Source organism: Pinus tabuliformis, chromosome 2_2 (genome assembly GCF_031772625.1).
Source record: "Pinus tabuliformis cultivar Carrire ecotype Pingquan chromosome 2_2, CPIR1, whole genome shotgun sequence".
NCBI classification, from domain to species: domain Eukaryota; kingdom Viridiplantae; phylum Streptophyta; class Pinopsida; order Pinales; family Pinaceae; genus Pinus; species Pinus tabuliformis.
Genome location: NC_142300.1, coordinates 918569640 through 918581497, shown reverse-complemented (window position 1 = coordinate 918581497; position 11858 = coordinate 918569640). Strand labels below are relative to the sequence as shown.

Below are 11858 nucleotides of genomic sequence, written 5' to 3'. Positions count from 1 at the left end.
AATATCGTCTATTTAATCTTTAATTAACCTAATTAAAATACTTGCGAATGTCAAACAACCCCTCTTTAGCAGGGTTTTCCTCTTAAATTTGGAAGTCATAGACTTTGATTCCAAAATTGCTTCAATGAAAATATAGGGTTCGATATCAGGTCTTTCACAAAATTATGCACTTCCATTCCATTAAATTATCAGGCTCAGGGACTGAGCTTTACACTGTTCTCTCATGTCTTCTCTTTCGCTGCACCTTGCTCCGCCGGCGGCTTCGCTTTTTGAGGGACGCGGGTTGTTCTGGTTTAATCTTGTCTTCTTCCTCTGCAATTTTAATAAGGAGGCCTTGAAGGGCGAGATCAAAGGAATCTGTGAAGTCTATATTCGAGTGGCGAGGATCTGCGTATGTAAGGGAAGGAATCAACCCAATTACTTCCCTTCGCATCTTCTCTACTTCATCGGCACCCAACGACAGCAGATGTTGCTCGATGCTCCGATTGGCAGTGCCCTGCACGCTCTCTTCTGGTATATATACCGAATACGAGCTTCGATTGTGGGGTAAATGCCATTTGTACTGCGTGTACGCCGAATGCTCTGTGAAAAAAACCGGAATGCAGCCTGCAAGCATTGAGTCAAATATAGAACGACGCGTGAAGGAATCCCCCTGCGGTTGTAGGCAGAAGACGGACTTGGTGAAAAGTTTCAACACTTCCGCGGGGTCGTGGCAGATGCTCGGCCCTTGCCGGCATCTCAGCGTCTTACAGCGCGGAGACGAGGAACATTGCTTGAAGATGTGACCTCTGATTGACGCCTTATCGAGTCCTGGCCGAGCGGCGCCTGCGAAGGAGAAGAGGATTTGTCTTCTTTTGGATTTCATGCTCTTCTGCCACCGCTCTATCTCTGACCTCCTCCGGGGATGGAAATAGGAAGGATATGGAATCCCGTGCTGGTTCTTGTGCCACGGCTGAGCTTCGATTACAAGACTCGACATGTTCTTCACCTCCGGAAGAAGCAGAAGCTTATTGCCCCACGCGTTCGGGCTATCTCGCTCTCTCAAGAAATCCCAAGCAATCCGTCCCATAACCATGAAATGATCTCTGCCATGCCTTTTCTTCCACTGGGGTTTACTCCTCAGAAACTCCGCGAGTTCGATCCCGGCATGATCCCTCTCTGTAAAATTGAGATCTCCGACATGCCTGGACATGTCGAGGCCCGCGTAGAAAGGAATGTAAAACGCCGTTGCTTTAGAAGGACGCGAAGTGAGGCATCGGTAGCGCTTCATTCTCTCGTGAAAAATCACCTCCGCAGTAAACTGATTGGTTGCGAACCATGAACGCTCATCATGTGATTCTCCAGCCTCAGGATCGCCCTGTTTCCCCCACTGTAATGGCTGCCCCAGCCCTGAGTTAGCGATATGCGGACACATATTCGTCCACACACTCAAATTCTGGCATTCCGTCAAAAGAAGGTCGTTGAATTTTGAGGGCAGATTGTACATGTAAACATACCTGCCACTGCAGTCTCCTGATCCCGATTGCTGTAATCCCCAAAGCAATTCCGTCTGATCAGTATCCACCGATGGCCTGTTTGTATTCTTCGTCAGCGTGTGTCCTTTGGTAACAAGACTGACTTCTTGCTGCTGCGTCGTCCGTAAAACGACCACGCTTAAATCACTTCTAAATCGATCTGTCCCTGCAAAATCTGTAAAGAACGCTGCCAACATAGCAATCCACCAAATAGAAGAGCATAGAATAATGCAGCGCAATAAGTCCTGAAAATTCTGCTTCCCCATGCTTCCAGAATTGCGATGCAGAATAGGTACTGTTGCTGTGGTTGGAACTTGTGTTTATTTCTTTGCAGATGCTGCTTTTTCAAAGTTATGTGGGACAACCAATGTCGGGTCACATTTGTCAAATGAGGACGAAGTTGCCTCGAACCCGAAATATTTAATATCATGGTGTAATACTTTGAAAAGTGTTTTCATAAACGCGTAGGCTTCAAATTTGTCCGCAAAACCATGGAAATTCTTGTATGATTTTGTTAAATTCACTGGAAGTTTTTGGAAATATTGGTTATGTGGGTTAAGATTTAAGACTGCAGATGTGTAGACTTTTTTTTTATGCCGTTGAATCTATTTTTATTATAAAAAATAATATTCAAACAAACATTATTCAACATTAAAAATAAAATAAGATTCAAACAAAGATTATTTACCATTAAAAATATAATTCAAACAAAATAAGGTTCAAACAAAGATTATTCCATAAAAATAAGATTCAAACAAAATTTGTAAATGCTGAATTTTTTTTAATAATACTGATCTATGTCCAACATCTTATTTAAAAAAAATAATAATTAAATTTAGGAATCCAATTAAAAAAAAATTGAAACCTCGGTACAAAACTCCTTTCAGAAGTCAATATGATATACGATTTGTGTTTGATTACTATTTTAGAGTGCAGCTGTCAGTATTTTTATTTTTTGATTAAAAATAATACAAAAAGTTTACATTAATAAATTTGTATTTTATTATTTTGCGTTAATTATTTTAACAATAATATGTAAATTTTATTAAAATAAAATTAAGGAAAAAATATTTCATTCATATTATAATTAAATTTCAATATTATTTAATATATATAATGAGAATGAGTATATTTTTATATATATAAAATGTTTTCGAGTTTACTAAGAGGGGTTGATATAACAATTGTTTTGTTTTTTTCTCTAAGAGTTTTCATTCTAGTTCTCACAAAAATGTCTCATTTAAGAGATCTCACAGAGGTGAAAAAGTAAATATTTACGTTTGAAGTGTGTCATTCAAAAACAATTTGTAAAACTAGAGAGAGTACAAACTAAACATCCATTGGCGTTGGACTGTTTAGATCTAAGTTAGTGGATACTTCTTCATTGCTCCTGTTCAAATCCAACCCGACGGAGTCTTCTTCGTTACTCTTGTTGCTCTCCTCCATCTTGAGCTTCAAGTCCTCAATTTTTTGCCACAACACATCCACCTCATCTTCCAATTGGCGAATTTGTTCATTCTTCTCCAATTGCCGCTCCTGCATGGCCAGATTCTCTAGTTGTTGTTGATGGACGCAATGTTGCAGCATCGCCAACCCTTCCTGTATCTCCAAACAATCCTACACATATTTGCTGCAGAACTGCCTATTGCTACCTCCGTCCTGAGAATTTCCCACCCTTGACCCCCTTGTCATCGACCTGTGACGACTCCATGCGCCCAACAAGGAGCTATCCTCAGCATTATGCACACTCATATCTATCTTCAAACTACCTCTGGCTAGCTTCTCTAGGACCCCACTATCGCGCCCTCCTGACTCCAAGTTACCTGTGACCTTCCACTCCAGGAACCCACCGTCTTGCAAACTGTCCTTCAAATCTAAATAGTCTTTGAGGTAGTGTTCCAGAACCCCCTCCCAGTCAAGCAAACTATCAACACTGAGACCAGCAGCCTTCACACTAGCAGTTGCACTCATACAGGCAACTCTATGTATATCAACACTCAAATAGTCCCTGAGGTTCTATTCCAGAACCCCCTCCCAGTCAAGCAAACTAACAACACTTAGACCAGCAACCCTCACCCAAGAAGCCGCACTCAGAAAGGCAGCCCCCAGAAGATCAACACTCGAATACTTAGGCACTCCAGAAATCGTCTTGACAAGTGAACACAAGTTCTCAGTGAAGGAAATGAATGAAGAAGGTTTCATGCTCTCATCAAACAAAGATTATGTTTCTAGACTAAAAAATCCCTCTATGGACTAAAACAAGCCCCTATAGCATGGTATGCCACATTGGACAAATATCTACAGTTGCATGGTTTTAAAACATGAATTACTAATAGTAATTTGTATATAAAATCTAAATATGATCATTTTTTGGTTGTTTTAGTTTATGTAGATATTAACTTTGTCAGTGGTCTGAAGCAAATGGGACACCAGTTTTTTGAGTCAATGTAAAAAGAATTTGCGATGTACACGATAGGTGAAATGTCCTTCTTCCTTGGACTACAAATTACCCAATCAAAAAGGGGTATCTTCATATCTCAATCCAAGTACTTAAGAGAAACACTGAAGAAATTTGGGATGGAATAGTGCAAGTCAGTTAGTACCCCCATAGTTACTAGCTTATTAGCCACCAAACTTCCTCCCCTTAAATTTTTCGAATGCAACGGGTCCCTCCTTTTTATTTGATTCCTTGTATATCTTAGATTTATTACTTTGCTTTAGTAACCTGGAATGATAACTCATTGTTCTTCAAGCAGAGACTTTATTCTTGTGTGATGACTAAGCCAATTTGCTCTAAACTTTGATGTAATATTATTTTCCTTTGGCTCTATGATTCTACTCCTAAATATTAATTTCAATAGCTTGATGTATGTCTTTTGTTTTTTGGACAATTCAATATAATTTTCATACAATTATAAAACATTACAGTCATTTTATGTTCTTATGAGCAACTTGATAACATTGCAAACCTATTTGGTCAAGCTTGCATATAAACCTAGTGTTTTGATTTAGTTCTCACACAGTCTCTTGCTTTGGTTATGGATTGAAATTGTGATTATGTCATGGTGTTTTATGTGCTATATGGTTTTGGATTATGATTTATTTAATTATATTTTGGACATTGTTATAATATGTAACATGTTTTCATAATCCATACTATATCATAAGGGTCTGACCTTTAACTATTTAACTTCACCTAGTGCTATGATCACCATATTTATGTTTTGGTGATTGATATTATTGTCCAAGGTGGTAAAATTTAACATTATGTACACTTGTTATTTTTGTAATTAAATTCATGATGGGAAAAACCTCTACATTACTCTATGATCGATAGGTTATAATACCTAGAGTTTACACTTACAACAACAAGGTATCTATATAAATGCAATGGGATTTGGTATTGAATAAATTATATATTTATGCGATGATATGGCTCTACTCATTTGAGTTGGCATACATAAGAATTAACACTTGGACATTCGTCACATGATTGTAATATCTCAAAGTCTATGGTTTTATTACTACTTTGAAACGATATCAATACAACTAAATACTATTAGTATTACATTCCTATCAGTCATTTCGGAACTTAGGGTTCTATTCCTACATAGTCAGCGTTTGAAGTTTCAAGTTTTCGCCTTTATACGTCATTATGTAAGGTTAGAGTTTGTTCCTTGAAGCCCTTTTTGGCTTGTATAACCTTCCTTGTGAATGAAACCATGGCCAAATTCTCTCGAATTTCCTATAATGGCACCTATGGTTTGAACAAAACTTCTCAGAGGTGAAATCATTGAGGCTTATAAGGAATACCTTTCTCTATTCCAAGAAATTGGATGGTGGGATTTTATTCATAGTTTTCAAGTTTATAATGACGATGTGGTATAAGGTTTCACCTCTACTTACAAAGGCCATAAAGCCAGAGTTGGTGGTATTGAGATGTGGGTGGATGTAAGCTTCAATTTTGAAGCAACACATCTCTCTTTTGAGGATGAAGATTGGTCTAAAAATTTCCTTGTGCATGACATTCCTTTGCGAGAGTTTTTGGTCTCAAAGAATTTCTCCTACAATGTGAAAGGTATGTCAGTCTAGTTTGTCAAAACTAAATGGAAAGACTTATTTTATTTTATTATGCATTTTATAACCTGTGAGGGTAGATATGGACTTGTCTTTTTGTATAGTACACGTATTTTAATGGTATTTTTAGGATTTAAGTTAAACCTTCCATTTTACTTACACGAGAGCCTTTCCAAAATGGCTAAGTTCTACTAAGGCAAGCACAAAAGCCCTAAACGATCCATGTTTCATCATGGGTTAATTTTTATTCTAGTTAAACATCATTTTGTTGAGTCTGGAGACTTAGGGGATTCATTTCTCACTAGAATGGTTTCGAACAACCTCATGTTAATGACAATAAAGAATTCCCTCCTAAGGTTTTGCCTAGTTCTAGAGCAATTAGTCCAAGACCTTTTGTGCCTCACGGCCAGCACAATTCAAGACTTCCACATATCCCCTTCCATTCAACCGAATCTAAATTATGTGATGAAACCATGGTTAAAACCCCTAATTCGATTCCTTCTTGTGTAACATGAATCATGGAAAGGAGATTAGGGTTTTAACACATTGAGTTGCAACCTGAGTTCAGGGGTGGTAATAAACCAACCCTCATAGATTATAATGACCATTCTAAACCTACACATAAGGAAGAAAATGGCCTGCCCTGTCCAAACCTTCAATCTTGAATCAAAAGTAAACACATAACATGGAAACTATAACCGACATAACGAAATAGGGTTAAGAATGTCTCAGTTAAAGAAGTTTATGTTGATGTTGATTCTCTCGAAGAGCATGTATTGAAAAAGAATAAGCCTCAACCAGATCACAATTCTGAATTTGTTGATGACAATACTCATACTCTGGATGGTGATAATAATTGTGATAGCCATTTCCAATACAAGGTCGATTCGGATAGGTGTACATAAATCATGTACTGGCAACAACATTATTTTGTCATGGTTCCTTGTCTGGAGCATAGAATCCAACAATTTCAATAGGAAAATAACCAACTAAGAATGATGAACCATCTTAGGGAAAATCAAAAGGATAACAAGGCTTCTAGATTGGAGGAAAAACCACAGTCATCAGACACTCATATTATTATTAAGTCTGGCAATCTCAAAGTAGTAATAACTTCATATTCTCAAGATCAAATCTCTGCTAAATAATATGATGTCAGTTGTCTATTTATAGGTTGGAAGTTTGGCAAGGTATGCTTAGTTATTTTATTTAGTTTGTTAGTTTTGAAGGAATCTATAGAATCAGATATTTTGTAGCTACCTTATGTTAATAATAATATCAGTTATTGATTTCATGTTTTTATTTCTAACAGGTAACCCTCATCTTCCATATTTTGGTGTTGGTTCTCTTGATGTTGGTTGTTATGGATCTGGCTCAGTTTCAAACCACTTGTGCATATCGTGTTAGTTATTTTTGTAAATTTCTTTTGAAATGGTAATGAGATGACCCCACACAGTCATCATAATTAGATTTTAGTCGTAGTCTTTGGGAAATTGTTTTATTTTTGAGATTTTATTCTATACTTCAAGGATATATATATTGAGACTATATAAAGGTTCAGATAGTACATATATTGAGACTATATAAAGGTTTAGATAGTACATATCAAGCAAATTGAGACTATATAAAGGTTCAGATAGTACATATCAAGCAATTTGATGCTGGAAAGTCTAGGACCATAGGATACAAAAACTGGAGGATGAGATCCTCAGAGAAAGATGTAGAAGCCTTTTATAAACAGATACAAGTTGTGAGACACCTCCTGCAATCTGAGTTGTAGATCAGAGATTGATGAAAACCATATATATGCCATACATATGCTAGGAAAAAAACAAAAAGGGTGAAAAGCAGACCTGTGGGAAGAGGAAAGAGATTAAAAGCCCGGGAGAGAGAAATCCTGAATGAAAAAGGATTCCTCGCTAGAAATTACCTTCATGGACCAGGTCCCTGTTTCTAGATGAAGACCCTCCTTTGACAGGCTGTCCGCAAGCTGGTTCTGAGCTCTGTAGATGTGCTGAATGGTGCATTCACTCATAAGGCCCCAAAAAAACATAATCCTGTCCATCCAAGTTGTAAGGTGTGGGCTTCTGATACGGCTTTTTCCATTGACATGATCGACCATGGTTTTGGAGTCCCCAAAAATAGAAATGGATTGTATATCAAAAAAAATACAGAAGGCGAGAAGACCCGCAAGGGCCTTCGCCTCAGCCATGTTGTTAGTGCCCTTTCCTGCATTCCAAGAAAGACTATATTGAAGATTCTCGTCCATTATAATGAGAACCCCGCAGCCACAAGAGTTTTGCTGTGCAGCGCCATCAAAAAAAGCCCTTGGGGTCCTGGAGAGGAAATCTTCTTGTCCATTTCTGTTGACGGCTTTCGATTTGGGTTGCTTTTTTGGAACAGAGTCGTAGATGGTTATGATGCGTTGTAATATATCCTTGAGAGGCTCTTTTACATCTTTGAAAATAATTCTGTTCCTCCATTTCCATGCACACCATAGGACGATAATAATGAAGGATCTCCATGAATCTCTCTGCCCGCTCCACCATTCAAAAGTTGCGTGCGTAGAAGCATGAGAGACAAGAGGGAAGCCATATAAAATTGCCAATTCATGCCATATTTGTTGTATAGATTTGCATTGGAAGAACATATGAAAATTGGTTTCCTCTTCAGATTCGCACATTAGGCACCTGCTCGGCCCATGCCATTTTCTTTTCTTTAAATTTTCCCAGGACAGATTTTTATTGTTAAACACCAGCCACGAGAAGTAAATTAATTTTGGAGAGCATCCTGTTTTCCAAAAAGCTGAAGGGAAAATGGGATTAGAGTGCAAGGACTTTAAACCAATCAGATCGGTATATATATCCTTGACGCAAACCTGTATATTTGCAGTTGGTGTCCTCCAGATTAGATAATCATGCGGCCTGGACCTGTGAAAACTGCAGCTTCTCAAGACATTTCTGACTGTGTTCCATTGACTTGCCATAGACTCCGACATACCAAGATCATCGGCCGTTTTCCAAGAAGGGAGAGGGCCTTGCCATCCTGCTATAAGCTTGTCCCACGTGAAATAGCCTTTACTATGGAGGAAGATCAGGATCCTTTCGGGAAAGGAGATATTCTCATGTCCGCTCATGATGGGGTCTATTCCAATGAGGATTCTACTGCCAGTTTGTAGGCACCATTTCAGGTTCATTAGGAAATATTGCTCGACTTTGCGGAAGCTGAGCCATATCGCAGACCCATGCTTGGCTCCAATCCTTCCTAGTCGGAACCAATATTCCATGTCTTTGCCTCTCATATATTTCATTTTAATGGTAGTTCTCCACGGCCCTTCCCCATATATTCCCCTCCATAGAGATTTGCACAGAAGTGCTTTCCCGAAGACCCTCAAATCCAATAATCCCCATCCACCTGAAGACTTTGGCCTAGAGATCTTTTCCAATCTAGTGAGATGATATTTTCCTTGAACCGATTTGCCGCCCCAAATAAAATTTGCAGTAACCTTGTTTATTTTCTGAATGATACTTGCCGGGAGAAAGAAAATGTGTGCCCAATATACAGCAAGTTGCGTTAGTACTGCTTGAGATAGAACGATTCTTCCTGCCAATGATAGACATTTGTATTCCCAGGCAGATATTTTCTTATAGTATCTATCAATTAGCCATTGCCAATCATCTTTAGAATAACCCTTTGCCTTTAGTTGAAAGCCCAAATATTTTAATCCGTCCTTGATTGACTTCGTTTCTACTCCAAACAAAGCAGAAATCCATTCCACTGTTTCCATATTGGCGTCATTGTGGAAGAGAGTGGATTTTGACTTGTTTATTTGTAAACCAGTGGCGCTTTGAAACCTATTTAAAATGTCATTTAGACATATCCACGAGATTCTGCACAGCATTGCAAAAATAAGCACATCGTCGACAAATAAATTGTGCGAGATATAGTTGTTCCTGCAAATCTTCACGACCCTGCATCTGTTCTCAGAAACAACCTTATTAATATGAAGGCTTAAAGAGTTCATTGCTAGGATGAATAACAACAGAGAGAGAGGGCATCCTTGACGCAACCCCCTTTCTGCTGGGAAAAAAGGGGAAGGGATCCCATTTATGATGACAGCATAGTTCACGTTCTCTACACATGCCATGATCCAATTTATGGCATTTGATTTTAGGCCAATCTTAGCTAATAAACATCTGATGAATCCCCAGTCTAAGCAGTCAAAAGCTTTTTGTAAATCAATTTTCAGAATGGCAGCTTCAGATTTATTGGAGACCATGGAAAACAGGGTTTCTTGAGTGTTGGCTACTACATCCAATATATTCCTTCCCTTTAAAAAAGCATGTTGATCCTTTGATAAAGAGCTGGCTAAGGTCGCTTTTATCCTTTCAGCAATGATTTTCGTGATGATCTTGAAAGTTATGTTGCATAAGGAGATCGGCCTAAAATCTTTAAAGGTGTCCGCTTCCAATTTCTTTGGGATAAGAGCTATCTGCGTGGAGGAAGTAATCTGATGAATGCTGTCAGAGATTCTTGCCGCTTCAACCATCCTCAACAAATCTAGTTTGATGATGTCAAAGAAGTGAATGAAGAATTCTATTGTCCAGCCATTCGGGCCAGGGCATTTATCTTTTTTAAAGGCCTTCATAACTCCTAGAAGTTCTTCCTCTGTTATGGGCTGGAACAGGCATTTATCTTTTTCATCATCAAACATTTGAGGGACCAAATTGATACCCCATAGGATGTCCTCAAAGCTGCAATTTACCTTCCTTTGTACTGATTTTAAAAATGTCTCACCACTTCCTTTTGGATTTCTTGTTGTGAGAAGAGGAAGCCCCCCTGACCAACACTAATTTTCCATATGGTGTTCCTCTCCCGCTTGGAATTTGCATACTTATGAAAGAATTTAGAGTTTTTGTCGCCTTCCTTGAGCCAGATCGCCCTGCTCTTTAGTCGCCAAGAGGTTTCTTCCTGCTTTAGAAAATTTTGTTTCTTCCTTTCAAGCTCATTTAGGCGGCATCTCATGCTGAAAGGGAGCGAGTTGGCTTCCAGAACCTTGGAAATATTGTCCAGTTCCTTTTGTACTTCTTGAAGAGCCAATCTATCCGCCTGTCTTTTTTTATGTTGCCATTCCTTTACCACTTTTCTCATTGAGGACAGCTTGTCTCTAAATGTCATAAAAGGGGGGGAAGAGTTTTTTGCAGATAAATCCTTCCATGTTTTTGTTATTACTTCATTGAAATTTGGGTCCTCTAAGCATATTCTGTTGAATTTGAATGGGTATCCATTCCTAAACCCCTTTTCCCTCCAGCTGAGAGAAATCGGCCTGTGGTCGAAGATATATACATTCTCAATGGACGAGAAAGGCATGCCCATTTTGTCGATTATGCTGACATGTACAATAAACCGGTCTATCCTTTTTGCAATGTAGGCCTCTTCTATTCTTCCATTGTCCCACGTAGGCATCATTTTGGACGGGGCAACATCTACAAGATTCCTGTGCAGGAGCTCATGCTTAATTCGATCTGCGAGCGGGTCTCTCTTCCTGCAATTTCCCCATCGTTCTTCTGAGCTTAGAGTAACATTAAAATCGCCTGCAATCATTAATGAATCAATGTCAAAGATTTCTGAATCAAAAAATTTATCCCAGAATTGAGTCCTGTTCTTATAAGGGGCATAGATATTTAAGATATTGATGGGACAATTATTTCCTCTAATGAATTCTGAAATGAGAATGCCCGCAAAACATTTATAGGCTTTGGCTCTGATCCAATAAGGATCCCACAAAACCACCAAACCTCCCGAAAGTCCCTTGGCTTCCAAGGCTGCCATATGCCACGAGGGGAACATTTTTCTGAAATAGGAAATGGACACCTGTTTGCTATGCATGGTTTCTTGTACTAGAATGATTTTTGGCTTGGCATAGATGAAGAGATCTTTAAGCGCCAAAAATTTGAGGTCTGCTTCTAGACCTCGGATATTCATGGATATGATGAAAGCCATTTGGGGGGCTTTTCAGCCGTGCTTGCTCTAAGAGGCTGATTCTCTGACATGTCAATGATGGGAACATCCACAAGGGACAGGTTTCTCACTCCACTGTCTGCATCTTTTGTCCTCCCCCCATAATCTCTACTGCCTCCATTTTTTTTTTCCTCACTGTTATATTTTTTGCAGAATTCGGGTTGATGAGAGGAGGCGAAGGTTTGCGTGGCTTGTGGATGGTTAAGGGTTCTAGCTCAAGAGATTTCTTACTTAGAAGAAAATCTA

General features: G+C 38.8%; 2 protein-coding genes across 2 annotated transcripts; both read right to left on the bottom strand.

Annotated features, from left to right (window-relative positions):
• Positions 1-208: 208 nt before the first annotated feature.
• Positions 209-1780, bottom strand: LOC149196038 (putative xyloglucan galactosyltransferase GT17). Its single transcript, XM_089408127.1, has one exon. The coding sequence runs from the start codon at positions 1778-1780 to the stop codon at positions 209-211; it is 1572 nt and encodes a 523-aa protein (XP_089264253.1).
• An 8593-nt stretch (positions 1781-10373) lies between these two features.
• On the bottom strand, positions 10374-11594 carry LOC149196037 (uncharacterized). Its single transcript, XM_089408126.1, has one exon. The coding sequence runs from the start codon at positions 11592-11594 to the stop codon at positions 10374-10376; it is 1221 nt and encodes a 406-aa protein (XP_089264252.1).
• Positions 11595-11858: the final 264 nt, after the last annotated feature.

Coding starts and splice junctions, on each gene's coding strand:
- LOC149196037 (XM_089408126.1), bottom strand. CDS start 11,594: ATGGCTTTCATCATATCCATGAATATCCGAGGTCTAGAAGCAGACCTC.
- LOC149196038 (XM_089408127.1), bottom strand. CDS start 1,780: ATGGGGAAGCAGAATTTTCAGGACTTATTGCGCTGCATTATTCTATGC.